Raw genomic sequence first — 25,931 nt, forward strand, 5'->3', positions numbered from 1 at the left:
ACTTTTTTATGACCTTAATCTTTCTTCTCATCCCGTAATATTCCAACTGAGTCCAACTTATATACACTTATATGTATGTATATAAGTTCCCGTTGTATCCTAACCGAAGATAACCAAATTTCAAACTATTTAGAGATATGCAGAATTGTTTTAGGCAAAACCGGATCTTTCCATCCGAAATGTATTAACGACAGTCCCAAAAAGTTTTTCAGTTGAGCAGGAAGAGGAAGTTTTGGTAAGAGTGACCGAAAATCCAAGTATAAGTAATCGTCTGTTAAGAAGTAAAATAGTGTTTTTAAAATTTTTGTGATTTTTGGCGTTCTCATTATATGAAAATCACGAAAGCGGTTAATGAATATTCCCAATTCTGAACGTTGAAATTCCTATACATGCTCGAGGTCAATGATTCTTATAAAGAACCATCAACCTGAATATACTAGAAAAAGTTTACTGGAAAAAATTCATTTTCGGAAAACTGATCTTACTGATCTTGTTACATTCTCGTGCTTGGAAAAATATTCTTTTATCTGATTGATCAAAGTGGACTTAAGGTGGCAGGTCACTTGCCTGAATTTTTGTGTATATTTTTGGTTTGCAACGATTTGAAAGGGTCCTGCACTCGTGTCTTCCGAACAACATAGATTCACCAGGCCCTTCCCCCATGGTTACATCTGGATTGTCAACAGTCTTGCTTTGACCCGAATGGGATTAATCAATCGATATTCCTTCAGCTCGATAAACTTGTGCTGACAGCACAAAAAGATGACAATATAGGACTACATAATTGGAAAAAAAAGAACACTTTGTTGAGCTCCTTAAGGGACAGCTTGCTTATTCCTATTCACTCGTTACAATAGCACACCTGCTGGTTAATTTTTTTGGTAATTTTTTTAGTTGCGTTTTTTCCTTTTTTATTTGTGTTCTCCCTTTCTTTCCCTAAATATATCTATTTAGTTCTCCACCCGTATTTTTGTGAAAATTTTCATTTTCTAAATTCTTTCTACTATTTAAAAGTTATTTTTTTTACAAATTTCCTCTTTGTCTCTCTATAACCTCTTCTCTCTTCTCCCCGCTCTCTTTATTTCTCCCTTTCCATCGTTCAGTTACTGTTCTAGAAAATGTTGGCATCCTCTGATTTTTTACCTCTTCCTACATTTTTCGCTTGATAAACATTTTCAGTTTTCTCTTCCATTTATGAATTTTCTCTTTTAGTTAATGGAGAAACGTAAAAATATAATGAATTTATTTCCAGACAAAACATTTATGACCTTTCAACAATAAGAGTTTACTCGTCGTATGAAGCACCGAATTCATTATTGTCAATTAATATGATGAACAAAAGGTTTAGGCATTTTAAATTGAAGCATTGCGTTATTCATTTTCTCTCTGACCTATAATGACCCTTTGGGTATAAGCGGAAGTCGTATTTGGGGCTGAAAGTGGGGCGTTCAATCAGTTTATATTAGTTTAGATATTTAACGTCTTTGGTTCAATTCGATTATTTCTGATCAATTCCTGGCCATTCATGATCGGCCAATAACCATATCCGATTTAAGTCTCTCTCAGGTAAGTCATTATCAACTTAAATCTAGCCATATAAAAATAATCTACAAAATTAGTAAATGCGACCTTTGTCGTGCATAAAAAAAAATGTGTATTGGGAAATAAATATTTACTTAGTACACGCAACAATTCGCATGTTAGATGGTATTGGAAAAGCCTAGGTTCACGGTACCACTTATTATAAAGTTGGAAACACACGTACTTCAGTCAATGCTTTAGTTCTTCAGTGCAAGTGTTTTTCGGGAGTCAAGCAGAAGGTAGGTTGACATTACCGCTCGATTAATCCCTTTCTGTATTTATTTAAATTTTGAAAATTTGTGTTAATTAATTTTTTTCCAATTGTGTGCGATCTCTATTTTATATATTCGATTTTTTTTCTATTCTATTAAAAACTATTTATGAATTATAAATAAGTTTCCAAAGAAATCAAGATGTTTAAAAAGAATGAAATAATTTTGTCGTGAGTCCACAGAACACTCACTTGCCTGAACTCTTATTTGGGAATTATTTATTTATGTTTTTTTCAATGCTTTGGTAACTGAGCACATTTCTCGAGACATCCTGAAAAGAGACGCTCAATTTTTGAGACACTGATCATCTGAGAACTTAATGCGTGTAATTATCCAGACGCGAAGGAAATCAAACATTGATACGCTCAATATCCTAATTTCTACAGCAACTTTCCGAAAATATTTTTCCCTGTTTATTCGCCTATCAGGTACAGGTCGTTACCTCAAAATTACGTTCGGTGTCTCAATGCAAAATTATTCAAATATATAAAACCTTTACAGTTATGAATTTACACTAAATCGTTGGCGTATCAAAGCTTTTTAATGTCTAGCAATTTCCCAAATTAACTTGAAAATTGCCTTCAACACGCCTTTGTTTTTCTGGCAATGAATAAATGTTTTTAAAACTGCTCTGAGAGGCCTTACAACGCTCAGTAATGTTAATATTAGCCATTTTTTTTGAGCTTCAGAAAAATGTCGCTCTCACTCTTACTTGTTCTCATAGGATCAGTTTCCTGTCATCAGCAAAATTTTCCGCACAAGCTTCACCTTCCCTCGCTCTTCTGGACGTTCCAATCTGAATTCAGCATTATAAAAATATAACATTCAACAGTAATCGTCATCTTCAAATCCTAAAAGACCCTGTATAATAAACAGTCATTAGTAACGAAGCAGATACTAAGCTAAGCATGATTTTTCCTGTTGTAGATATAACCTCCATAGCTTTACCCGAGTGTGTTTGCATGTCTCATGTGCAATGTGAAAAATTTGTCGTTTCACATACACTTAAACACTGAACACATACACTGATCAATGAAAAAATATCTACATTGCTTTGTCGTGTGTGTTAAGCAATGCGTGTTGCCAAATCGGCCCGCTCCACACGTCAAAATGCTTGCGTAAAAGGCTTTTTTTCTGCAAATTATTATTTTTAAATTTATTTACGGGGTGTTCTAAAACACGTGTTCGCAAATGGAAGGAGCAATCCCTTGGTTCATTATAATAAAAAAAGTTCCCATTAACATGGATCCGGAAACGCACTGTTTTCGAGATACAAGGTGTTAGAAATAGTTTTTTTTTTAAGTTTTTGAACTAACAGCTCAGAAATGGTTTAAGGTACAGAACTCAGTTTTTGTACAGATATTACCATGATTATCAGGTACTTTTGAACGAGAATCTAATGTCTTTATGGACCAGTGCGGATATTTAATAATTTATGTGATGTTTCTTGTCTCTAATTTCTACGTCATTGCGGCAACTGGCATTCTGAAATCACCGTTTAAACTGCCGACATATTGTATACGCAAAAAGTAGTGTTGGCTGAAAACTCCAAAGCGAATCGTATTCCAGAAAAATGCCATTTCATGATGAAAAACGTGAAAATAGTAGCAATATGTTTGCCTTAAAAAACAATGATCTAGTCGTTTGATTTAATGCGGTTTTCAACGGCAATATTTGTTATTTTTAAGTAGCTATTGTTAACGATAACATCTGCCCAAAAGCCGAGTTCCGTGCCTCAAACGATTTCTCAGATGACGACAAAAAATAAAAAAAATAAAAATTCTTTTTCACACACGGTATTTTGAAAACGGTGCGATTACGTTATGTTAATAGGAATTTTGTTCCTTAGCGTGAGCCGAGGAACCACACTCTTCATGTTAATCGATCAAAACTTTTGTTCGGTCCTCTTACTCCTCAGACATATCTTACATAATCCATGTCATATGTGTTTGCTCATCAATAGTGGCATCATTTTACTGGAAAAAAATAACGATTATTGACTGTTTCGATTGATGTACAATCATGGACTTCTTACATCATTTGAGAAATGAGTGAAATGTGCGTTTAGAAAGTGCCAAATATCATGCGACCGAGAAGAACCATGGACGAGTCAAATTTTGTTTAATTTGTTCATTTGCATTATCGCTTTTAAGGGTTTTATAGTTGCAAGAAGAGATATTGATAGTAAATAACAATAAACATAGACGTGACGATCGGTTGCTCCAAAATGCTTTTTAATTCATTTCTGTTGGCCTTCATCTGCATCTTGTTCTTAGTTAACCACGTTTTTTCTAGAAAATTCATCATGACTGCCAGGACCTTAGTTAGTTTTACCCATGAAGAAGTGAAGAATAAGTTTGAGGACTCTGCAAAGCACATTATCGACGCAAAACATAATAACAATAATGCAGTTAACGAGACGAAGAGCAATGACACGTACAAAATGGAGATAGTATGGAAAAATGTGGTGTTGTTCGTAACAATGCATGTGCTTGCCCTGTATGGATTTTATCTGCTGTATCGGGGTTACTGTAAAGTTGGTACTTTTCTTTTTCGTAAGTACCATAAACCTTCATAGCTGCTTGGATCACAAAATTTTCTCCATGTAAAATCTTGTTCATTCCATAACATAAAAATATTTCCATTGCTGCAACAGAACAGAGGTCTTCAAACTGTTTAGAAATAAGGCCGCATGTGAACATTATACGAGGTGATTCATTAATAACTACTTTGCCAAGCTAATGTAAGAGTAACTTAAGTGATACGTCGTTGTGTGAGAGAACTACGACCATCATCGTTTTTAAGGATTTTCATCGGTACGACCCGAATTAGTTTATGGGAAAATATCTCTTAAAGGAAAAGAGATATCGGGGTTAAACAAGAACACCTTTTTGAGGGAAAATAGGCAATATTTCATTATATCGAATACAATTTGACTTCAATTAAAAAAACTATTTAAAAAAAAAGTTGACACCCTTTGTCTCGAAAATGAAGCATTCCCGAACCAATGTTTATATGAAGTTTTCATCTCAAAAACATCACCCCTTTGAAATTTGACCACGTACTTACGTAACATTTTGTATAATGAATAATAGTTTATTTAATATAGTGCATTTTGTGTCGCGTCAAGGGTCGATTTTGCTCCGCGGGCTGTAATTTGGGAACCCCTGTATTTGACCGAAGATCTTTGATGGAACCAAATCTCGAGTGGCCTGACGTAGATGTTTACCGGTGTTTGTTTACGGTCAAAAAACTGCTACTTAATTCTATTCAAGAAATTCAATGAGAAATTTCGTGTTTCCTAATAAATCATCAACTCTGACCTTATTCATATTTTTGACCCGGATTTGCTCGTACGCACGATATTAGAAATTTGAAACGTCTAAATTTTGGATAAATATGAAAATGTTACTTGAATTTGTTATGTTAATGGGTCGTTTCGGTCTTTTGTAAACAATTATGATGCTTTTAGAATTTTCCGTAACAACAATCCGCAAATAAATGTGGTCACACGACACTTAATAGTGTTATTCCTTGATTCATGAATGAAACAAAACTATGTACAAATGGAGTGAGTGAATTTACTTCGTTTCCTTGTTAAACGACCTTTAAAACACAAAATGCACGTACGCACCATCGTCATATTATTTTTTTACTTCCTTGTCCATTCTTCGTCTATTGGCCTAATGTTTGTCGCGCAGCTCTTTGGCTGTTCAAAAACATCGACTGATAAGTCTCTTGACAGCGAATGAGCTGAAATAAGGAGACTACATAGCAAACATATTTTAATATCCTTTAAGTTGCATCCTAATTCCAGACTATATCTATGGTATCTATGGAGGACTTTCAGTCACCGCAGGAGCCCATCGACTATGGGCCCATCGAACGTATTCCGCCACCCTGCCCCTTCGCATATTCTTCATGATAGGGCATACTATAGCCATACAAAACGATCTTTACATTTGGGTATGGCTTCAATGTCGCAGCCGTGCTGGTTCTGATAAATAATATTTTCAGACTAGAGACCACAGAGTCCATCACAAATTCACAGATCAGAACGCGGATCCACACAATTCCACGAGAGGTTTTTTCTTTTCCCATATAGGATGGTTGATGGTAAAGAAACATCCCGATGTAATTGAAAAAGGAAAACTGATAGATTTGTCTGACTTAATGCAAGACCCAGTGGTTCGCTTCCAAAGAAAGTAGGGTATTTTCTTTTTTAATACAGGGTGTTTCAGAACTATGAGATCAAACTGCTAGGGGTTTGTAAGTGTGTTGTTACGCGCAAAAATGTTTTGTCGTGTTTTAGTGCCTTAATTTATTGTAAAGAAAAATACTACAGTAATGAAGTCTTGCTCTGTTTCCAATGGCATTTTTTAAGCCAAAGACTTTAAAAGTACTACATTGGGTGTTCTCGGGGGGCACGGAACTGGACGACATTTTGAACAATTTTTACAGTGTTATTCTGTACAAACAAATAAAAATAAAACGGGCTGAAACTCGATAACACGCATTTTTGCACATAATTGTCTTAAAGCATCATAAGGCCGTACGCCTTGAGAAGACATTTCCGGACGGGGGTTCTTATACATCGATGCCTGCTATCGTTGCACTGAAAAATCCCTAGAAGTTCGATCCCATAGTTCTGAAACACCCTGTATAAAAGCTTATGGTTTAACACGAAACCATTTTCAGATATTATATACCGTTGGTGCTCTTATTGAGCGTCGCATTGCCAGTTTTCGTCACATGCTACTTTTTCGAACAGTCTCTTTCGACATCTATACTGGCTGTTAATACTAGGTTACTAATAGGGCTGCACATTACTTGGCTTGTCAATAGTGGAGCTCACATGTGGGGCATGAAGCCATATGATAAGTAAGTTTTCGCACGCACTTGCCAGCTGAAAGTAACACTTCGCCACATATGCGCGGGCAGAAGTTTTACCACACGCTAATCAAAGTGTCACGTATCAATATGAAAACTTTAATGGATATTTGGCTGCGGTAAAACTTTTTATTGCACGTGTGCGTGTACAACCCCGTGCTAACGCTTAATGGGATTTATAAGCAACAATAAAGTTTAAGCCCTTTAAGGAAGCAATTTTGGAAATGTGTTTCTGAGAAAATTTTCTATTATTTTAATCCCTAGAGTGATCTCCCAAAATAGTTCAACGTTATTTCCGGACACCCTGTATAAGTTTTTCCAAACCGTCGAAACATTCCAATATTCTTCTAGATACATAAATCCTACGGACCACAAAACTATAGCTTACATGACAATGGGAGAAGGGTGGCATAACTACCACCATGTCTTTCCGTGGGACTACAAAGCCGCTGAGTTGGGCGACTACAAATACAACTTGTCGACATTCATTTTAGACTTAGCAGGCAAACTTGGACTTGCTTATGATTTCAAAACGGCCAGCGAAGTACTAATCAAAAAAAGGTTATTCTTTTGCAAAAACACCGTAAATACACTAAATATTTTGTTGGATGTAGGGCACTAAGGACGGGAGATCAGTCGCACTGGAGTACTTTAAACAAAGATGGGAAATCGGTGCAGGAAACCGGCAAGCACGGTCATCATCGCGAAGGCCAAATTTGGGGCTGGGGCGACAAGGACATGGAGGAAGATGAAGTAATTGAAGTAAAAAAGAGCTGCAGACATAAAGCTTAACAAACAACTGGATGTTAATTTTAGTGTGCAGGAGAAGAGTGAAAACATTCAATTAATCTTTAATTCTTTTTTTTTTTTTTATCTGATTTAAAAATGGTATAGTCAACTAAAGAAAAAATATTTGGCTCTACTAAGTTTTTGTTATTTATTTTGCTGTACTGTACGAATAAATATGTTCTTTAAAGTTATTTTTCAGGATATGCAGCGAATTTAAAATATTAAATCGCTCAAGAAAGAATGCCAGTAGCGACTTGTACCAAGATAGCTTTTTAGTGAAACATGTAAGAAAACGCAAATTTAGTCACAAATAAGGTTCATACCGGGTAGTAAATAACTTATGCCCCTTTAAAGAGAGTTCACCTGTTCCTTCTATAACATTCCCTTTTTTTTTTAATATTTATTTTGACGCCCTGTACAGTAAGAACCGTCCACTTTTGGATTGAGATTAATTGGGTAAAATCGTCACGTTTTCGCATCAGAAATCTGTGGTAGAATTTTATGTAGACCTTTTAGAGACACCCTCAATACAGCGTAATTAAGTTAGGCCTCGGAATGAAATCTCGAGATAGACTCTTCTCGGATTCTCCAGTGTCACGGATTATACATAAATTGTATAAATTTTGATTGTCTCAAGCACGATTTGAGGCTGGGACTTGATACCGGAGGGCAATTGTACAATAACGATAATGATGAAGAGTCGTTGCTCGGAACATAAACTCCTCCAAACTCATAGCACTGCAAACAAAGCAGTGACGCAAAATACAGGACGTCCGGTTTTTTTGTAGCAGGATTTTAACTACGTATTCTGCGCATAAAAATAATATCAGTTTGCTAGATAAACTATATTCGAGAAATCCTTGGTTAAGGATATACAGGACGTCGAAGTTTTATATTATTTCAATTTATCTGCTATAGCTCCTGAAATTTCTGAGATGTAGCTTAAATTTTAAGCACAAGTTACTCTTTACATGGTCAAATAATATTAAACGATTTTGGAAATCTACAGGGTGATATTTTTTGGAGGGTTACGCCCCATTTTGCCGCCGAAAAGTTTTTTCTGGTGTACCGTACAGTATGTAATTTTAGAAATTAAAATTGTCTCTGCAATTTAGACACTTTCATATGTACTCACCATTTTAACGTCTGTCCCCGTTTTTCAGTCACTTGGAAAATGCTGAAGTGGCCCATTTTACTTTTTCCATCGAGTAGGTTTGATTGGGTTCTGACATCCTACCGACATTGCAGTTTCTGACACACTACTACGGTGTAAACCAGAGAAAGAACTTACTTACTAACCATCCAAGAGTAAGGCGGATTTTGAACAGAACAGAAATAAGAAATGTTAGCAGACAAAAAGGCATCAGTAGCTTCGAGTACGGAATAAATCGAATAGCGATAATTTGAAATTAATATCAAACAATTCACATTACAGAAATTGTTCGAATTAATCGCCATTGCGTTCCACGCATAAATTAGAATGTCGCCATAAAGCCCGCCACACCTCTCTCAAATTCTGAGCGATCATTCTGAGAGTGGAATTGTTATTCGCCTTATTATTATTATGAGTTTGCAGTGGAATCGGCGTAGTCCTCCGTAAAAGCACAAAAATCTGGAGGTGTTAGATCGAGCGATCGGGGAGGCCAAGCAATTGTTCCGTCCACGACCTCCCTCTCTTTGTGAACAGTTTCCATTTGGCCGGGTCGTCACCACCAGGGAACGATGCGAAGGTTGCTTTTCTAATTTTGCTTTCCACCCCGATGCGCAAAAACATTCGCCGGCAACGCTGAAAATTTGCGCTAAATACCTGAAAAACTTTCGGAGCTAAAAAGATAAATTGAAAAAAAAAAAACTCCAACACCCTGTATCTGCTCGCCTAAGGATCTCGTGGATAGATTTTATGTATCAAACTAATATTGTTACGCGTAGAGCACGCGGTTAAAATGCTGCCACAAAACACCCGGACATCCTGTATAATGCGAGACACTTCACACGTTTACGTTGTACGTACATTGGTGTTATACCGCATGTAATGTTCGTCCACGAGTGAGGTAAGTCGCGAGAGGCCCAAATCTCACGAACTATTTTTGGTGTTAGTTGCGTAATACACGAATTAGTGACCGCGTTTACCTTCCTGAGTTCTCGTCAACGCTTTCATTTGCCTACCGATAAGAAAGCTGATTGTAGTCCTTCATAATGAAAGCTAAAACTCCACCTAAAGGTGCGTTGCAACACAAACAAAATCATCGCAGGCGAAAAAACATTTCTCGCGTTGACTATAGTTCAAATTCGGACTTATTCTAGTCTCGTTCTTCGTTCGAAGTGGAGAGTTATGTTTCGGATTCGGGCTCGAATTTAATCATTCCGACCTTTTTTTCGACATTGAATTTTACGGTGTTTCGGCGTGCCGCGAAATGTTTCTCGTTGGTTTTAGTTCGTGAATTTCAAATTGATCTAAGGCGAGTAAAAGTTGACCTTTTGTCCATGTTTTACGAAAATAGATAAATTGAATGTTGTGCAGCAAACGCGGTCATTTGGGCAACTTGAATACATTGTGCGTGTACGATCATTTTGGGCAAATTTGGTGAATGCTAGGAGGAAAATGTTGGCCCGACGCTGTATGCCTTTCAGACCTAAATACATAAAAACCTTTATCTTCACCACGAATGGTGAATAGCCACAGGCCGGAAGGCCCGTGCTGATAGTTCGGATTCAACTGCATGACGAAGAGTCTTGACACAACAATGAGGTTTTATTTTACAAACTGGTCTACGTGAGCCTTTACTTAACAGATTTCTGTTGTTGGTTGTGAACGGTTTCGACCGTATCAATTAGAGCCTGCTCTCGGCCATTGTTACCACCACGGATTTCCACTTGTTTTCGTTCTGTGTGTTGAATTTCGCCGTGGAAATCCTTCGAAGTGCACACGCCACGTGGTCTTCCAACGACTTCAAGGGAATCGGTCCTCTAATACTGCGCATACGATGCGGAGCTGATCTTGTCCACATTCAGCTTGAATCCAAATTATGAATATGCTACCAGTAACGTATCACTATTATTACCGTAAAATTAGCGATTAAACCACCGACGTTCGAATGCTCCTAAGGAAACAACGTTTTTTTCGTGAAAAATCGAGAAGATCGTACAGGGTGACTCATTAACAATGGGACTACCGGAAGCTGGAGATAATACACGTCGAACGGTCCTCTATCCCAAAGTTAATATACAATATTGAAAGATAACATTTCTATTTATTTTACGCCATCACTCTGATAATATCTAGGTTAGACACTTGAAAATGTGTAAAATTACGTCCTTTCAGGTGACAAGTAATGTTTGTTACGTAATTGCTGCGTTCTCAACAGAAGGCACCACTTACGATCAATTTCAGACAAGTCCCGGTTAATAACGCTTTACCCTGTATGTCTAAAATGAAATTTGAAAAAGCACTAACTTTTCCATTCATTACGTATTCTTGTTTCATTTCGACATCTCGATCCGTTTTCGAGACGAATCTATTTAACGAAAACTATGTTGAGATTTGCTTTGACGATACGAGACATTAACAGCAAAACGAACCAAGTGCAGTTTCATTTCCTCGAACGTATAATTTCTCGCTTAAAAAAACGTAACTTCGCAAATTTTCAAACGTCTAAACAGAACAGTGGCAAAAAATTGATTAAAATTTTGACTTTCAACACCCTGTACACAGAATTACTCATCGGCACGTGGAAGTGTGATATCTCGCGAAATACATATGAGTTTTAGAGGAAAATATCTCACATTAAAACCTTTAGTCATCACAAAGTGCGTAGTCAAAAATAATTTTCAACTTCACGGTTAGCTATGGAGATGTTCGCATTTTTTTCATTAACTCGAAAACGGGAAATTTTTGATAAAAAAAGGTTTTTTTTTATATAAAATGACGCTACGATTTGACAACAAACCTGAAAATGAGAAAAAAAATTAGGGGTTTCATTAAAAATGGAAAACATAAATTGGTCCTACCACACTTTTATGACGGTCCCTGTACATTTAAAAATAATTTTAAAATATGCACATCTTGATGTTCAAAAATTTCCACGTGAAACATTTCCTTGTAAAGCTGATATTTACTGAAATATCGCACTTTGAGTAACCTTGTATATTCGAAACTGTAACTTTTAGATAAGGCACGTTTTCGCCGATTGTCGCTAGTTGATGTGCAGTATCTCCGCGTTTCAGTTGTCCCATTGTTAATTAATCATCCCGTAAGAAAGGAGAAAAGCAGGGATTTTAACAGCGGATTTCGTAACTAGTCACCTTTAATATGTCTAATCTCTCTTTGCGCTACTAACGTTGTCTAAAATTTGCTACAAACATCTTCTTCAATTCAAACTCGATTACTTCTTCGATTATGCTCTGGTAAAGTTGCCAGAACAATCATAATTTGCCCCCTAAGATGGATCCATACGTGCGGGACTCGTCGAACTTCCAATAGTCGTTATTTGTCGAACTACTTGTCGAACTATTTGCCGAACCATTCGTTTCATGATGGTCAATTGGCGAGCCACACGTGGTCGACAATATTCATCCTGGCCCATTCGATTCGGTATATGTTACCGAGTTTAGGCGGGGATGACGAATAACATCACGATCAATGAATATTTATCTAGAACAATTCATCTCCAATCGGCAATTATCAAACATTGCCGAATGTTCGATATTCGCACGTATTCGAAGACTCTGCGAATCCCGCATCTGTGGCTCCGGCTCAGACCAAGCCCCACCCGTATTCCACCAGGTCTTTTTTATTTAACGTCATTTTCAACGTCACGATTAATAATATTTGTGAAAAAATATTTGCATTATTAGTGGTACCGTAGTTTTGTTATATCTGAAACTTCGCTTTATTGCATGTAAGTCAGGGGGGAGATTTTCCGTTAGTTTGATAAGCGTATCATCGATTGCCCCATCCAGCACTACGATCGATCATAATTGATCTCCGTGGCTCGTCTGCACTTCACAAAAGGTCCCCTTTTTAAATTTTCATTTTGTGCGTCTTAGACTCCTAATTCACACATTAAAATAGGAGAGATTGAGAGGGACGATCCTTGATTTCTCTGATATCCAACGCCCAATGAAATACTGGGATACCAAAGGAATGGTTTTCTCCAAATACATTGACGATGACCCATTTTCTTAGGGATAGTTCACTCCATTTTGCACGACCACTTGAGGTATTTCCTGACTTCACGTTGAAAGATTCCTCTGAGCATGCATAGGTGTAAGGTCGGTCCGTATACAGGGGCCTGGAAAAGTTGGTACAAAATTTAAGGAGGCGAAGATAGTAAAAAAAAGTTCCTGAAAACATTGATGCGGCGGACCGTTACTGAAAAACAGTCCTCCGAATGGGTCCCGTCATTTGGATATATTTTTTTTAATTACTCTTTCCGATTAAGATGACGAAATGAAAATAGTAAGTAATAATCATGTCATAACGGTTAGTTCAGGTAAATTTTTTTAACCGTTATAAGCTTCATCAAAATCAATTATAAACAAAGGTAATTTTCCAACTACCTTTAATTGAAAATTTTCGAATGTTTTTTTATTTATTTTTATTATCAAGCAAAAAATGTTTTTTAATATATTGAACTTTTTCGAAGAAAATACTTTTAAGGTTTTTTTCAAGTCTCCGTAATTTAATCAGAAGAAATGTTTTTTTTTTATCACTGTATGACTTACGAAAATTAATTAAATCCGATTTTTAAATTAGAATTTATTTTCTTCGATACATAGTTTGGAGTTTTGATTTTTGTGCGTTTGCGCGGAAGTTCCCTGTATCGGTTTATTCCTGCTCTTTTTTTACCTAATTATGATAAATTCTCACATTGAATGTGATTCTTTTGCTCAACATCTGCTCTTGGCGAATTTCTTTCACAAGTGTCGGTGAGTGGCTCTTGAACGAAAAGATCAGTTTGAATTACGAGTTTTATACAAGATTTTATTCAGTTTTTAGCATATTGCGACTGAAAAATGAGAATAAATATCTATGATATTTGATTCTAGAGAACATAATGAACCTCCCTGCGTAGCATCAGGAGTGTCAGTGGATTATTTCATTATATCACTAGTGAACAAATTTCTATTTAGAGCATCGATGTGCGTCAAATAATGGACCACTAATACGTTAAAATTGAATAAAAAATAATTGCTCTACTAACACTTTAACAGTGCGAAGACTTTTCACTGTCTTAATAAACAAAATAATTAAATACCCAGGCGGATGAGCGATGCCAGCTTACTATACCGGGTGTCTTAGGTTTTATGTGCAAAGCGATTTAAATAGAAAAGTTCTAAGGCTATAACCGATGGATACAGGATACAACTAAGAACGGTATGCGGCTTATTAAAATTGAAATACAAAAAATCCAAAATTGTGAAAATACACCATTAAAATTCCACTTAAATACAATAATTAATTTCGATGAGTGTTTTTGAGCCGCCAGGTATATTTAAAATCGTGCGGCTACACCTGTCTCCACCTCATAACTTTTATATTTAAACGGTTCGTCCAATTCTACGGGGTTTCCACATAATTTCTCTCGCACAAAATCTGGGACATCCTGTATAAAAAAATTGGCAATATTCATTGATTGGCAGGCACTTATGGAATAACTGACGTCTAATAACTTTACATTGTGTATCTAATTTACCAGCATTTCCTTTAATGAAAGAATGTGCAAAGTCCATGGCTAAAGTTATTTGTCGATGGTAATTAATAATTTTTACAATGCCACAGCCATATGATCGAATATTTAGACATTTTTGCTATTATTCTTATCGGTTTTCGTGGTAAAATCGTTGTAAATTCCTAATTTTGTGGTGGTTTTACGGTTTTTAATTAGACAGGTTTTGAGATATGTTTGAGTTTAAACGGAATGAAACAAGGTTAGCGTTGGGATGGATGGAAAAAGGCGTGAATAGCACGATGTCATTAGCTTTTCCAGGTCAAGAGCGTACCTTGTTTCTGTAGGAATAACAATCAGTGATTCGATATAGTTATTATTGTTAACGACTTTATAAGTATACAGGATGGTCAAGTTTCTGTTGCAGATTTTTTTTTATTAAAAAACTCGACTTTCTGTACGTTAAAAACCGTTCGTTCGGAGGTAAAGTTTATACGGTAAACTCGTGCCATTTTCCAAATCTCTTATCACTCTCTCAAGTTTCCGCCGTGGAAAACCGAATCACTCTATATAGCGACCCTAGTGTTTTCGTCTTTTCCGATCGATTTTAATGGCTCTTCAAAATTATTCAGTGTCAAAGAAGTTATTCAAAAGCCCTTCGAAATCGATAAAGGAAAGCAAAGCTGTAAGTTCGTCGTTGAATAATTAACAGACCTGTTAGTTAAAAGTTCTTTTGACTATACTGACGTCAATGTTATCTACTTGCCTAAAGCCGGAGTCTTTCAATTTCACGTGGAAAACACTAAATTACGTGGCCGTACAGGGTAATTCAAATTCGTTGCTCACCATTGGGATCTCGAAAACCATATAAGATATGAGGTCGCTTAAATTGGGACAAAGCTGCGCATTTTCGAGCTTTGTTAAATGCCGTTTTAAATTTTAGAAAATTTCGATGACTTCCGAACAGAATCGAAAAAACCAGAAGTTCCACAGATGACTTTTTCTAAAGTTATTTGAAGAAATTCTTTAAAATTAATTTCACTTCCTCACAGGCACTTTGGTTCCTTCATAAAATGGCGTCGTGAAATTTTAAATTCCACTTTTCGAAATTTGGGCACCTTCATCAACTTGTCTTTTATCTCTCCTTCGTTAACTTCTAACTTCTTTTAAGTGCGTACTTGAAGTTTTTACAGCACTTTTAGAAAGCCTTTGATGTTCTGAATTAAATGATGTCTCATACTTGTAGTAAAAACAAACCTGGCAACACTTATGTCTCAGTAAGGTTTCATTATTTCATTTATTTAAAATGTATTTTGCACTATTACGTTTACTTTTGCCACAAAGGTGATACGTCTTTAATTTCGGAAAATCAAATGCTTTCCAAAAATGCAATAAAAAATTCAAATCCGTTGATGTGAAACATGAATTTGATGGTGGTTCCCAAAATTCTGGAACGCTGTACTTAAAATCTAATAACGAAATGTAAAGAAACAAAGGTGTCCATGAAAAAGCGAGGTTCATTTTGAAAAATTTCCTCAAACAACTTGAAAAAAAGCCATTTGTAGAAATTTCATTTGTTTTTATCGATTATCTTCGAAGCAATCGGAATTTTCCAAATTTTCAAACGACGTTGCGCAAAATCGAAAATGCTCGACTTTCAAGCGAGATCGTATTTTTCGCAGTTTTTGAGATCCCAATGGTGAGCAACGAATTTGAATTACCCTGTATAGGCTTAATGCTTCTTGATCAAGTGGAAGGCGTGTATTGACTGTACATAGTTTTGGGAATCGATAAACGTTATCATCCGATAAAAGTAAATTCGGGCAATAATGTTCATAGATGATTCGGGGAATTCTGAAATATATTTTTCTGTTTACAGAATTATCCGAAAATGTTATCACTTTTAGGGCTGTTTAGATTGGAGCTAATTACAATTTTTACATTTTATAACATGCAATTTTGCATGTCAATAAAATTTTGCTAAATATTCTTCGATGTTTTCCCCATTTTTCGTACATTTTCTGCGTTGTTGATCCATATTAAATAGAACATCGCCGACGGTTTTTGATATGTTAATTGATGTTCTTAAGTGTTCGTTTGGTTAGACACTAAACGACTTGCTTGAAGCGCATTTTTTTCCATAGAACACTCTGTACATTAGCAAATGCACTGAAAGCCAATTAAATTTCCTTTAAAACGATGCATTACATCTCCGCATCTAAATCATGATGTTTCGCAAATAAATCCAGTTTTGTGAACAGCCACAACACATTGTGAATCCTGGTCACATCGAAGATCTCTCGGCCAAGGTAAAAGTGATGATCACGGTGCAATATCAGATTTGATTGGTGTTCGGAAATAACATTGAAACGTTTTGGGAAGTTATTTTGAATATTAAAATGATAAAAATAGGTCTTACAAACATACTCAAAATGTCGCTTCTTAAAGAGGTTAGTTCAGGTTAGTTCCCCTTAAAGGGGGATTTCTGAAGATGGTTTTTTTGCAGTATTTTCGAAACGGTTTGCGCCAAAATTGTGAAATTTGGCATACTGCAACCAGTTGGAATTGGGAACCTTTATTCTGTGTCAGCACGTAATTGAGGGGTCTAGTCAGGGGGCGTCTAACGTAAACGTTGCCCCAACCTTTTTGTTTACGGAAGAGTAGAAGTGGAATCGCTCTCTGTTCACGTAATTTGTACTCAGAGTTCGGATGAGAGCCCTTTCGAGACTTTGTCTGCGTGTTCCGGTCCTAGGGAAAAATAGCGGAAAAACAGGAATCAACGGCAACTATTATTATTATTTATTTCAGATTTAATGAGAGTTGTTCACTTGCCACTTTAAATAAACATTTCTATTTGTCATTCCTCATTTTATAAATCAGTAGACATTTTTGCGTGTCTTTCCATTCTTTCATACTTTCGAATCTCCACATTCGCACGCATTCCTTTCATTTGCCTCCTCTTTAGAGTGTTTTCTTACGCCAAACCCAAATGATCGATATCTCCAGTGTAAATGAAAATTACGCAATTATTGAGTAAATTGAATTCGAGGAGAAAAGCACAAACGTAAACAAATTGAAAGTCATTTAATATGATAATTCCTAGGAGGAAACGTGAAAAGAGGTGCTTCGAAGTCTGCCATTATTGCCAGCATTGGAATAAATTTAAGAATAATATTATTGTCAGATTACTCATTGATGGATCACATTTTAAGCTGCTCTACCTGCGTCCTACCTGCGGAGGAAATGTGAGTGGAGCAGGCGTATTGAAAATGCTTCTACAGATAAACTATCAACGCAAACATTGTCGAAGCATTACGGCTTGTTGATCTAATATTGTATAAATTGCAACATTTATTTGCAGCCGCAATCTTTCTATGTTCTAAATAGATTCCCTGAGGAGAACCACCGTCTTTGCTTTATGCACAAAACGTTCCCCCCTTTCCACGCGTATCGCGTATGCAAATACACAGCGATATACCCACCTCGAATCATCATTTCTAATAAGAGTTACTCACATGATTACATCACCAGTTTACAATTATTATTCGTCAGAAGTGTGTCACCAATTAGCGGTCAAAGGACTGTGAAAAGTCGCTATAAGATAAGATTACTTAATCGTGTAGAACCAGACAGAGATTAACTAGTTCCTTTCCGTTACCGCAAAAGCACCTTTGAACCAACAGACCCATCGACCTCGACCTCCTTTTTAAAAATTCGTTTTCTTTAAAATTTTCACGTGCGTTAGGTATCGTTTGAATAAACGAATTTTTAGTTGTTTTTTTGTGTGTGTATGTGTGGGAAGACAGGCACCGACTGGGTGAGTTTACTTGCCGCTGAAAAATTTTAAAACGGTCAATCCTCGGCATCGACTCTTAAAGAACGTTTCAATTCCAGATCCCTCTTCTTAGTGACCCACCGTCATGTGTCCGACAACACCGAATCCACAAACTTCCTCGTCATCTGCTCAACTAACTTGTCGCACCACTCCCGAGGCTCCGAGGAACGTAACTGATGAAAGTGACGAAAACTCGAACTCGAAGTTCGGCAGCGAAGTCTTCAGCGAAAAAGACAATGACATAAGCAGAACTGTGAAAAGATTAGCCGAAGAAACCAAAGGAAATAGCAAATTAAGGAAGGAAATAGAGGACTTCAAACCCACCATCAGGTGGCCTGATTTGATAGCGCAATTATTTATTCATCTAGGATGTTTGTACGGATTGTTCCTGTGCGTCTGGTCCGCAAAGATTTTGACCACAACATTTGGTGAGTGTCCAGCAATGTCGAGTCAGCGTGTTCAAATAATGAAGTGAATTTTCACGCACGAAGGTCGAACTGTTACGTCACAACGCCCCTAAGGACATTTTTTAGCGCAAACCAACTATGAAGTACTCTTTCGTTTGTCTCAATTGTGACGCTCCTGCGATCCAACAATGGGGTCAATTCATTTATAAAATGAAAAAGATTTATTTATTCTTTCAAATGAGTCCCGTCGCCTTCAAAATGCTCCCCATTCGACTTTCGTCTGTTCGATCGAGTCGAAAACGGTCTTTCGAGCTAGTAAAACAACTGGAAGTCCAACGGTGCTAAATCGGGCGAATATGGTGGTTCGAGTGTTCGAGGTTTTGACAAAGTGTTCTCGGGGAGCTAACTCAATTTGCATTATCCTGATTCAAAAATCAAGAATTGTCCTTTGAGGCGAATAGTGTCACGCGTTACGCTCAAACAATTTTCCCTGCCAAGATTTTCGCCTGGAGGAAGAAATTGGCAGTGGACAACGTCCAGAAGAACACGATTTTGATTTTCGAACCACTTCGGCGAGGTTTTCTCGGACTTTTTTGGACTTTTTGCGCGATATTCGTTCGATTGATCGGTTGTTTCCGGGTGCTATGCGTAGACTTAAATCTCATCTCCAGTAATGATGCGTCTCGCGATGTCCTAGCAGTTCGAAATCGTTTGACAAATTTCAACTACGAACGCTTTTTCTCGAGTAATCGAGTGTTTTTATTACTTGTTTATCGAACTCTGACCTGATCTGCATGCGAAGCTTTAAAATTTTGGCGTTAAACCGGGCTTTAATAACCCAAATTCATCGCTAATGTGTTTTTTCCAGCTCTAGCCTCCGTGATCGCCTCGGGATTCGGTATCACTGCTGGAGCTCACAGGCTGTGGTCCCACAGGGCGTACAAGGCGAGGTGGCCCCTTAGGTTACTCTTGATTTTTCTCTTCACCATTTCAGGACAGGTAAGTTCGATTTCGCCTTAAATCTATAAATTAATTATTGCGAAACGCCATCGGAGTTTGTTTAAATTACCATTTAAATTTGCATTTTATGGCACGGTAAATATGTCTTTGTGTGCTTAGGTAGCAAAAATACGACCGTCGAGTACCAATTCGAGTTTGAACGGCAGGTCAATAAACATATAATAATTTTGCACATATAAATTAAGTAAATGTCGCTCCAATCTTCATTTATGTCGACTGTAAAAATGATTTTCTTATAACACTTAGAACTTTCCCCAGTTCGTAACGCTCCACGTCCGTTACACGTAAACAAAAACAAAAACGTTCCACCAATGTTAATTTACCAAATAATTGTTACATTATGTAAGGAATATACATTTAATTTTATTCAGAGAATTAATTAAGATCTTGGCCGGACCACAGGTCATAACCCCTTTAATGGACACTCAGCTTTCCCCGGTCTACACGTGATACGAATTTGTGTCAAATGTGTCGCAGAGGACACGCAATAGCCAAAAATATACAGCGTCGGCCGTGAAATCAAGAACGACATATAAAGAAATAGTAAATAGAATTCCTGGGAAGTGAACTTTAAAATTTCATAACAACTTTCTTAACGGCTTTCATTACATCATAAAATAAGCCAACAAATTCCTCGGACATACAATTAGGAGCGATTTCTTTAGCCAAAAATTTAAATAAAAAAAAACAAACAAATAAAACTTAAAATAACTAGTTACGCGTGGGATCATCTCATTCTCTACTTTCAAACGACTTAGCTTAGACTTAATTAGTGCCTGACGACGTTTTTTAGGATTAAAGTATCTCGCTCGCTTAACAGCGTCGAATAAATCTGGAATATTTCTTCTGCTTTGTTGTCTCAAAGCTTTCTTTACGTCGCCCCACAAATTTTCAATAGGATTAAGATCCGGACTACGGGAAGGCCATTTCAGAAGAGACACAGATTTCTTGTCGAACCAAGTACGAACACCAGTTACACGGTATGCTTCATATCTCGCTGTCTTGCCGAAACTTTCAAATTACAGGCAAGTTTTCCTCGGCATACGGTAGTACTGCAGTCTCCATAACATTCTTGTATTGGACCTGATTCGTAATCTCCTCAGTTTCATTAATAGGATCTACCCCGGGATCGGGAAAAAGAATACCAAACTTTAATCGATCTACCTAAACGTTCACTGGGATCGTGCTGTATTTAGGATTGCATTGAAGAATGCCGCACATACTGTCTCCGATCTGACTGATTTTCCTTTCATTAAGCCAAATAAGTAGTTGCACTGGGACAAGGCCCATGCCTTATGGTCCTTAGCAAACTGTGTTCTAGCCCAGCGATTTTTTTGTATGTATCATCGATACAAAGTCTCACAATTTGTTTATCTTTTCCGCGTTCTTTAAAATGCTTAATTGCATTAAAAAAAAACATTGTTTTAGAGCATTTTAACTCTGTTACAATATTCTTATACAATATCCCAGCGCACCTCAAAGTAATCATTCATTCTCTAAATTGAGAGGTGCAACTTTTCGATTTTCCAATTCTTCTGTATATTTAATTAGTTTTCAAAATCAAAATTTCATAAAAGCTCTCGCAGATTATCACCAATAGTTGTGCTAAACTGAGACATCCATAGCTATCTTAATTTCGTGTCCGCTCTCCATCAGTGCTTGAAATGCACTGATTGGTCGAATATTTTAAAAAAACACGGGAATCCCTTAACTTCTTATAAAATAGAAGCCTCGGGATGCCCATAAATACCTTGAGAACATAGATTCTTGCAGTGTTACCAGATTATACCAGTATACTCCCATTTCAGTAAAAAAAAGTAGGCGTTTGTGAGACATGGGATTTGAAGAAATAAAGCTGCACCTTCGGTTTGCTGATGGATATTTGAAGCTTGCTTATGCGGTTTAAGAGTAGAATCGGCATTTTGTGGAAAAAAATGGAAAATATTTTCGCAGACAAAATCCTCGGGGTACCACATGTATAATTCAATTGAGCCTCCTGGGGATCCCACAGCATTTTGCTAGTCGTCACGCCTACTGACTCTAAATCTTGGAAAGCCGCCTGATTTTAGTCTGCATGCAGCCTTCTTCGCCCCGAACGGGTCAAAAATGGAAGAAGGTTGAAAAATCACTCCCCAGCAGCCATGGGTGCGGTCTTCAGATCCTCTCAAGCATGGCTGCCCCTGCAGGGATAGCAGTTTTGCCACCGTCGTGCCTAGTTTTCTTGGAACCAAACTTGAGTTCAAGAATCTTAATCGCTTCTAGGAGAAAAGGACGAATTTCAGTTTTAAAATATTTGACCTCAATATAAACCCCAACTGAATGTGAACAGGCTCACTGCCCCCTTTAGAGCTTGTAGGTACAAGTTCGGAATGAATATCTTATCAGAAAATTAAAAATGTGACCTCGTCAGACCTGACCCTACGGAAAAATATCATAACAGGCTCATTTTTGTTGTTTTATTTACGATTACGACCATTATACCACATTTTTCGTGTCTGAAAAATCGATCCTAATCACGCTTTCCACGAAACTTAATGTCCAGTAGAGCTTTTTCACCGATTTCGTGGAAATAACTTCAACATGTAAGGCCTTGGTCTATAGAATTTCTAATGATATGGCAAATATTTATTATTTAAGTTCTCGATCATGGAATTACAAACAATAGTTATATGAGGAAAAGAGTATGAGGGAGAACCTACACACATGAGTACGTAATTCAATACACAAATTTAGGTCAATTAATTGTTAAAGGCGCGCTTACGTCACGATTAAAAATGTTTTATTGAACCTCGATGACAATTTTTTACTTTACCATTCTTTTCATATAAATTTTCATATTCTCCAGAGGCACGTGTACATTTGGGCTCTAGACCATCGAGTCCACCACAAATACAGCGAGACGGATGCGGACCCTCACAATGCAAATCGAGGGTTCTTCTTCTCCCACGTGGGCTGGCTAATATTGACACCCCACCCTTTGGTGGTGGAGAAGAGAAAAATGGTGGACATGTCTGACCTGGAGCAAGATCCAATTGTCATGTGGCAGAAGAGGTTTGACCGCTTCCATTTATAGTCCGGCAAGGGACGACTATTTTCGGTCGTGATATCTTTTTTCGGTTGTGATTTTTTTTCAATTGCGATTTTTTTTCAGTTGTGTATTTTTTATGAGGAAAATCTTCATAGGTACCCGAACGCTTGTTTTGACCAACAGGGTTATGCGAGATTTATTCGCGATAGCCTCAACTAGCCCACCCACCAAAAACCTATCCCTCACCGCCTGGAACCGCCGTTAGGCAGTTCTTCAGTATTTCGACGACCAAGTCGGGAATGCAGACGTTGATTGCTCACTGGTTACCAAAACTTTTATTGGAATATAAGCTCTAGTGGCCATAGCAGCCTTTTGTGGACCGATGTTTTACTAACCGTTTTATGATCAAACTCGTAGTAGAACGCGTAGCGCATGCTCCGACCAGAATAAGTTCGCTTAACGGTACAAAGTAAAATCGCAACCAAAAATCAGTCGTTATCTTCCGCACTATAAAATTTATACAGGGTGTTTTAGTTAAAACTCGACACTTCGACTAACTTGTTTATCGTGCAATTTGTGAAAATTCATTAGGATGCGTTGATTATACCGGGTAGTTCATTTAAGCTGACAAATCGGAGCATCTCGAAGAGGCCCATTTCATGACAACGAACGCGACTCCGCGACCTTACCGCCTGGTGGTGGTGGTGGTGCCGAGGAACTTTCAACTCTTAAACAACAACTCTCATTTTTTTATTGCAGATTCGTATCCTACGGCAAAAGTCACGTGGGGTTTATCTGAATTCTTTTCTATTCGCGGCACATGGCGTTTTAATCAGAGAAGTATGTTTTACCCTGATTCTAGAAGAAAGTTTCGTATTTTTTTTCTTTTAAATGGAAACCATCTTCTTTTTTTTTGGTGTCTTCGATGAAGTTTAAAGAAAGAAAATCGTCTATGAAAGATCGATTTAATTTTACTTATTATTGATTTTTAAAATAAACTTTTAAATTCAACTTTTATTCCAACAAACAGAACAAATCAAACATTAAATTAATGACGGAACGAGTAATCTTGAATGTCCACCACTTTCGTCAATATGGTTTCTTAAGCGGATATGTAATGGTCGCGGAGTGGGCATTAAAACTTCGGGGATATTAGAGAAGCAAATTTCCCGAATTGTTTCTGTCAAGTTTTTGGGCGTTGTGGGTACTGTCGATTCGGCTATTCTTTGAGATGGCCCCATGAGAAAATGTCGAATGGGGTAAGATCGGGCGACTGTACTGGCCAATGAATAGGTTTATCACGCCCACTCCATCGATTGGGATATTCGCGATGCTTCTCGGGATACTAAGGACCAATGAACTGGGCGGGCAACCATCATGCTGAAGCCACATCGAACGACGAATTTCCAAACTAACTTCTTCCAATAATAAGGGCAAATCTTAACTCAAAAAGTTTTGGTTCTTCATGCCATTTAATGAGCCATCCACGAAATGTGGGTCAGTTATTTTAGCGTCCCTACTTCTGGTTTGCCTACCGACACATTTTCATAGCAAATAAATATATTTTTCGCCGTTCCATCAAAAGCCATCGGCATCAGTGATTGACATCATCATTAGGCTACTAAATACCCTTTTAAATTAAAAAAAAAATGTAAAAATCAATTTTTATGGATTGCATAATAAACAAGTTATTCGGGGTGTCTAGTTTTTATTTGGAACACCCTGTATAGACGCTTCTAATAACAGCATACTTTTCCAGACTATATCCTTTGTGGTTCTTCCTCATAGCAGTTCTGATGCCAGTATCCGTTCCAGTATACTTCTGGAACGAAACCGTTTGGAATTCGTTCTGGATTAACTTTAACGCTAGATTCTGCATCACTCTGAATATTGCCTTTTTCGTCAACAGCGTGGCTCACATGTGGGGCCAAAAGCCTTACGACAAGTACGTTTTTAGTGCCGTGGTCAAAAAATAAGGTGAATTTTTTTACACAACGAAAAATTTCAATTTACTCTCTTAAATCAGTTTCATCGTCTTCAAAATATTTCCCATTCGACACAATGCACTCATGCCATCGATTCTTCCAATCGTCGAAACAGTCACAGAAGTCTTCTTCCGGAATGACCTTCACCACTTACTACCGACACATATAGCTCTACAGCAATTGAACATAGTGACATGACACTTTCCATAGATGTCGTAGGCAGTGCTGCCAACCTACAAAAAAAGCAATTTCTTGATTTTATAGCATCCGCGTAATTTAAATGAAAAATTTACCATAGTTTTTGATCACGGTGAAATAACCAGTTTCCAGAAAAGTCCAGTGTACGTACACTATTGTCTAGGTATATCAGTCCGGTTGAGAACCTTGCAGTCTCCATTGCAGCGCTGGGAGAGGGGTGGCACAACTTCCACCACGTATTCCCATGGGATTATAAAACTGGAGAGTTGGGTAGGTAATTGTTTATACTCAAAGAATGAGTTGAAATTTTTCTTCTTTAAACCAGGAAATCGCTGGAATCCATCCACTAAATTCATCGACTTCTTCGCCAAGCTGGGCTGGGCGTATGAGCTAAAAAGCGTCTCAGCGCAAATGATTGCAAGGAGGGCTAAAAGAAGTGGAGACGGAAGCCATATTTGGGGCTACGGGGATGCTGATATACCCACTGAAGATTTGAAAGAACTCGAAAATATGAAGATGGAGAAGGCTGCCGAGGCTAAAGATGATTAGCTTTCGTATCAACCACTTGGATTTTTTCATTTGTTAATTATTTTCTTGTTTTTGTTGAAATAATTATTGTAGTTCAAATAAAGGATAAATTTTTTGATAACTATCGTAAGTTTGTGACTTTCGCAATTTTCTAATTAATTTATTATTCTATTCGATGCCGTTTAATTTTAAATTATAGTATTACAAACAATGCAAGTTCTTAATTTTAGATTTATGGAATAATTAACATTTCGTTGTTGATTGACTGGAACGTTAGGCGTACGATTATCCGACTTGTATGATGAAATATTAAAATTAAATGGAGGATTTTAATACATTTGTTACCTATATTGTTTTCGTTTGATTTTTATAAATTTTATCTATTTTACGGTTGTTCATAAAAATCTTTGGGAATTTGGGCGTCGTGGAAGTGAACAAGTGCTCTTTCAGACTGAACTCTACTAAAGCGCAGTGGCGGAGGGCGTCTCGATCTGAGCTCTTCCGGTCGCTGTATCGTTGAGCAAACATTTCGTGTTTTTTGTAGATTATATATTAATACGGGGTGCCCTGAAGCGGCAGGCTAAAAATGGTATCACGAGACCATTTGGTTCAAAAATTATTCTAAAAAAAGTCTCGTTTAGACGCTATTGACGCTCAAAATTTTAGGAAAAAAATAATGTTTTTTGCTATATCTGGAGAGTGCTCCTATTTTTTTTTTTTCGATTTTAAG

The 25,931-nt window shown here is 37.2% G+C and overlaps 2 protein-coding genes across 7 annotated transcripts; both read left to right on the forward strand.

Moving 5' to 3' along the window:
• The first annotated feature begins 1,274 nt into the window (after positions 1-1,274).
• Positions 1,275-7,719, forward strand: LOC136349541 (acyl-CoA Delta-9 desaturase-like). Of its 2 annotated transcripts, none has more exons than XM_066301163.1 (7): positions 1,275-1,566; positions 4,149-4,408; positions 5,671-5,819; positions 5,871-6,058; positions 6,552-6,734; positions 7,095-7,304; positions 7,358-7,719. In XM_066301163.1, exons 2-7 carry the CDS (start codon positions 4,159-4,161, stop codon positions 7,533-7,535), a joined length of 1,158 nt encoding a protein of 385 aa, XP_066157260.1. In that variant the 5' UTR covers positions 1,275-1,566; positions 4,149-4,158; the 3' UTR covers positions 7,536-7,719. The 2 variants fall into 2 exon arrangements, with proteins under 2 accessions (XP_066157260.1, XP_066157261.1); XM_066301164.1 differs by lacking the exon at positions 1,275-1,566 and adding an exon at positions 1,686-1,820.
• Positions 7,720-9,799: 2,080 nt separating this feature from the next.
• LOC136349540 (acyl-CoA Delta-9 desaturase-like) lies at positions 9,800-25,551 on the forward strand. Of its 5 annotated transcripts, XM_066301161.1 has the most exons (8): positions 9,800-9,995; positions 17,867-18,017; positions 18,095-18,463; positions 19,311-19,441; positions 22,308-22,513; positions 24,250-24,435; positions 24,837-24,943; positions 24,999-25,551. In XM_066301161.1, exons 3-8 carry the CDS (start codon positions 18,121-18,123, stop codon positions 25,220-25,222), a joined length of 1,197 nt encoding a protein of 398 aa, XP_066157258.1. In that variant the 5' UTR covers positions 9,800-9,995; positions 17,867-18,017; positions 18,095-18,120; the 3' UTR covers positions 25,223-25,551. The 5 variants fall into 5 exon arrangements, with proteins under 5 accessions (XP_066157258.1, XP_066157257.1, XP_066157259.1 ...); XM_066301160.1 differs by lacking the exon at positions 17,867-18,017 and having other exon boundaries at positions 9,800-9,991; XM_066301162.1 differs by lacking the exons at positions 9,800-9,995; positions 17,867-18,017 and adding an exon at positions 12,173-12,430.
• The last annotated feature ends 380 nt before the right edge of the window (positions 25,552-25,931 follow it).

The sequence above is a fragment of the Euwallacea fornicatus genome, chromosome 38 (genome assembly GCF_040115645.1).
Source record: "Euwallacea fornicatus isolate EFF26 chromosome 38, ASM4011564v1, whole genome shotgun sequence".
NCBI lineage: Eukaryota > Metazoa > Arthropoda > Insecta > Coleoptera > Curculionidae > Euwallacea > Euwallacea fornicatus.

Excerpts from the sequence above, each read along its gene's own strand:
- LOC136349541 (XM_066301163.1), top strand. The coding sequence starts at position 4,159 with ATGACTGCCAGGACCTTAGTTAGTTTTACCCATGAAGAAGTGAAGAAT. Across the intron at positions 6,059-6,551 it reads GTGGTTCGCTTCCAAAGAAA|ATATTATATACCGTTGGTGC; the intron begins GTAGGGTATTTT and ends AACCATTTTCAG. Across the intron at positions 6,735-7,094 it reads GGCATGAAGCCATATGATAA|ATACATAAATCCTACGGACC; the intron begins GTAAGTTTTCGC and ends ATATTCTTCTAG.
- LOC136349540 (XM_066301161.1), top strand. The coding sequence starts at position 18,121 with ATGTGTCCGACAACACCGAATCCACAAACTTCCTCGTCATCTGCTCAA. Across the intron at positions 22,514-24,249 it reads ATTGTCATGTGGCAGAAGAG|ACTATATCCTTTGTGGTTCT; the intron begins GTTTGACCGCTT and ends ATACTTTTCCAG. Across the intron at positions 24,944-24,998 it reads TTATAAAACTGGAGAGTTGG|GAAATCGCTGGAATCCATCC; the intron begins GTAGGTAATTGT and ends TCTTTAAACCAG.